This window comes from Pseudomyrmex gracilis, unplaced genomic scaffold, assembly GCF_002006095.1.
Source record: "Pseudomyrmex gracilis isolate BER0280 unplaced genomic scaffold, ASM200609v1 scaffold_3510, whole genome shotgun sequence".
NCBI lineage: Eukaryota > Metazoa > Arthropoda > Insecta > Hymenoptera > Formicidae > Pseudomyrmex > Pseudomyrmex gracilis.
The window spans coordinates 473-2,660 of NW_018024094.1; the positions used below are offsets into that span (position 1 = coordinate 473).

A 2,188-nucleotide genomic window follows, 5' to 3' on the forward strand; every position below is an offset into this window, starting at 1 on the left:
CGTTTTTCAGGAACCCATCAATCAACCTCTCCAACGTTTTAAGAACGAAGGAAATGAGACTGATAGGCCTAAAGTCTTTGGCTAATATGTAGCCATTTCTGCTAGGCTTGGGTATGACCCGGCCGATTTCCCTCCACCTTGTCGTGGTGGGCGGGCTTGGGAGCGGCGAAGTAAAGGGGCTATGCTAGCGGGGACTCTGTTGAGCCCCTGATAGGGTCATCCTTGCTAGATAGGCCCTTCGCCGAGCTCCCGTACTAAAAGAGGGAATAGAGAAAAAAAACTTCGAACAAAAACCCGGATTTCTTTGCTTTGTTAGCCCTTGATGCCGGGGCAACTGGGATAGGGGAGAAAACCCTGACTTCAAATCCGGGCAGGCCGGGCTCGTCAGACTTGGATGTCAACCGGCCTAGGAGAAGGCCACTCCGAAATTAAACGCCCCACAAAAACAAATATGGACAGTTTAGACAAGGAGGTACCATTACCGGACCAGGGTGACCGGACACCCTTTTTTTTCTTTTTACAAGAGGAAATCCTTTATGGATATCCCGGCCTATAAGGGCAGACCAGGATTATGTGGGACTTACTCCCGAAGGAGCGTACCCACTAAAACCACCTTGAGGCTCCTCGTGCGCTCTGGGAAGGAACCTGGAAAACCGGAAGGCTATAACGTCCCGGTTTCCTTCCCGCGCCTGGGTGCCAGTCGCATGGCACCGCATCCCCGCGACGACAGAAGGGAGCCTATCCTCTCCTGCCGACTCCTATGTTCGCGTGCAATGTCCGAGAAGGCCCTCACCTTCCCGGACTGCGAACTGTGACTATCCTCTCCCCCGCCTGCTGTGGGGTAGTCTTAGAGACATCCCAACGAGGCGAAGAAGAGGGCGAGTTCAATCTCTCTGCGCTAGAATCGGGGATTCAGTCCCCGATCCTTAACCGGGCCATAGGCTGACCCTGACGCAGGCGCTCCACATCCTCCTTAACCCGGAGCACCTTCTCGCAGAAGGCGAGGAAGACGCGCCATTTCTCCACGTCCCCCACCGCCTGTCGAAAGACTGACGGGAGGAACACGTCAGGGCCAAACGCTTCGTGAAGGATTCCATCCTTTCCTCGTTTCACGCGGTGCACTCCTCGAGAGTGTGAGCCGCAGTGTCGACCGCGACTTCGCAGTGCTCGCACTCCGAGGTGCCCATCTTACCTATGCGATGCAGAAACACACCAAAAACTCCGTGGCCCGTAACCATCTGGGTAGATCAAAAGGTCATTCAGAGATACGGCCGACTCGCCCAGTCTTTCAGGACCGGTTCCACCGCTTCTCTAACCCTCCATCCTTGGAGACGTGGGTCCTCGATTCTGTGCTGCCACCGCAGAACCATGCGATCGTGCGCCTCCGACCGGGCTCGCCCGACCTCTTCCGGATTAAGATCTCGGCCGGTCGCTCGCGCCCTGCCCAGCTCCGCCTTTCTGGCCTCGTACGCTTCCGCGTATGCACCGGCCAGCAGGTCCACAGGTGGGATCCTCGCGAGCAGTCGAACGGATTCGAGGGCCGCGGTTCGATAGGCCCGCGCCACCCGGCCTCCCACAAGACGTTGAACCGAGGCTATTGGGGCAGCTGTCCGGCCCATCCCGACCTCCCGGTGCCACACCGGAGCGCCGTACATAACGACAGAGTGCACGACGTTAGCGTATAACTTTCGCACACTCTGCCGCGGTCCTCCGAGGTTGGGGAGAAGCCGGCTCAGAGCCCAGGTCACTTTGTGGGTTTTGCGGGCCACGTAATCAAAGTGGGCCCTAAACTTCCACCTGTCGTCTACCTGTAGACCTAGGTACTTCATATGTGGTTGCGTCGCGACTTGAGTTGGCCCAACCCATACTGTCACAGGTCTCTTTTTGCGGCAGCGAGGAGGACGGAAGATTACCGCCTCCGTCTTGGTCGGTGCGAGAGTCAGCCTCAATAGCCCCATGCGGTGGGACACCGCCGCCACCGCCAGGGAAGCTCGTTCCACCGCCACCAGCTCGTCGCTTCCACCCGACAGGACAAAGGTGTCGTCTGCGTAACAAACGAGCGAGCACCCCGGCGGGAGCGGGACTCGAAGTACGGCGTCGAATCCCACGTCCCACAGAAGTGGATCCAGCACAGACCCTTGTGGGACATCGCACGAGACGCGGTGAGAACGGACCTGCCCGTCCGCGC

General features: G+C 58.3%; 1 protein-coding gene across 1 annotated transcript; it reads right to left on the reverse strand.

The window, feature by feature from the left end:
• Positions 1-1,259: 1,259 nt before the first annotated feature.
• Positions 1,260-1,958, reverse strand: LOC109863187. The gene has a single exon (XM_020443404.1). It carries the CDS (start codon positions 1,956-1,958, stop codon positions 1,260-1,262), a length of 699 nt encoding a protein of 232 aa, XP_020298993.1.
• Between the last annotated feature and the right edge of the window lie 230 nt (positions 1,959-2,188).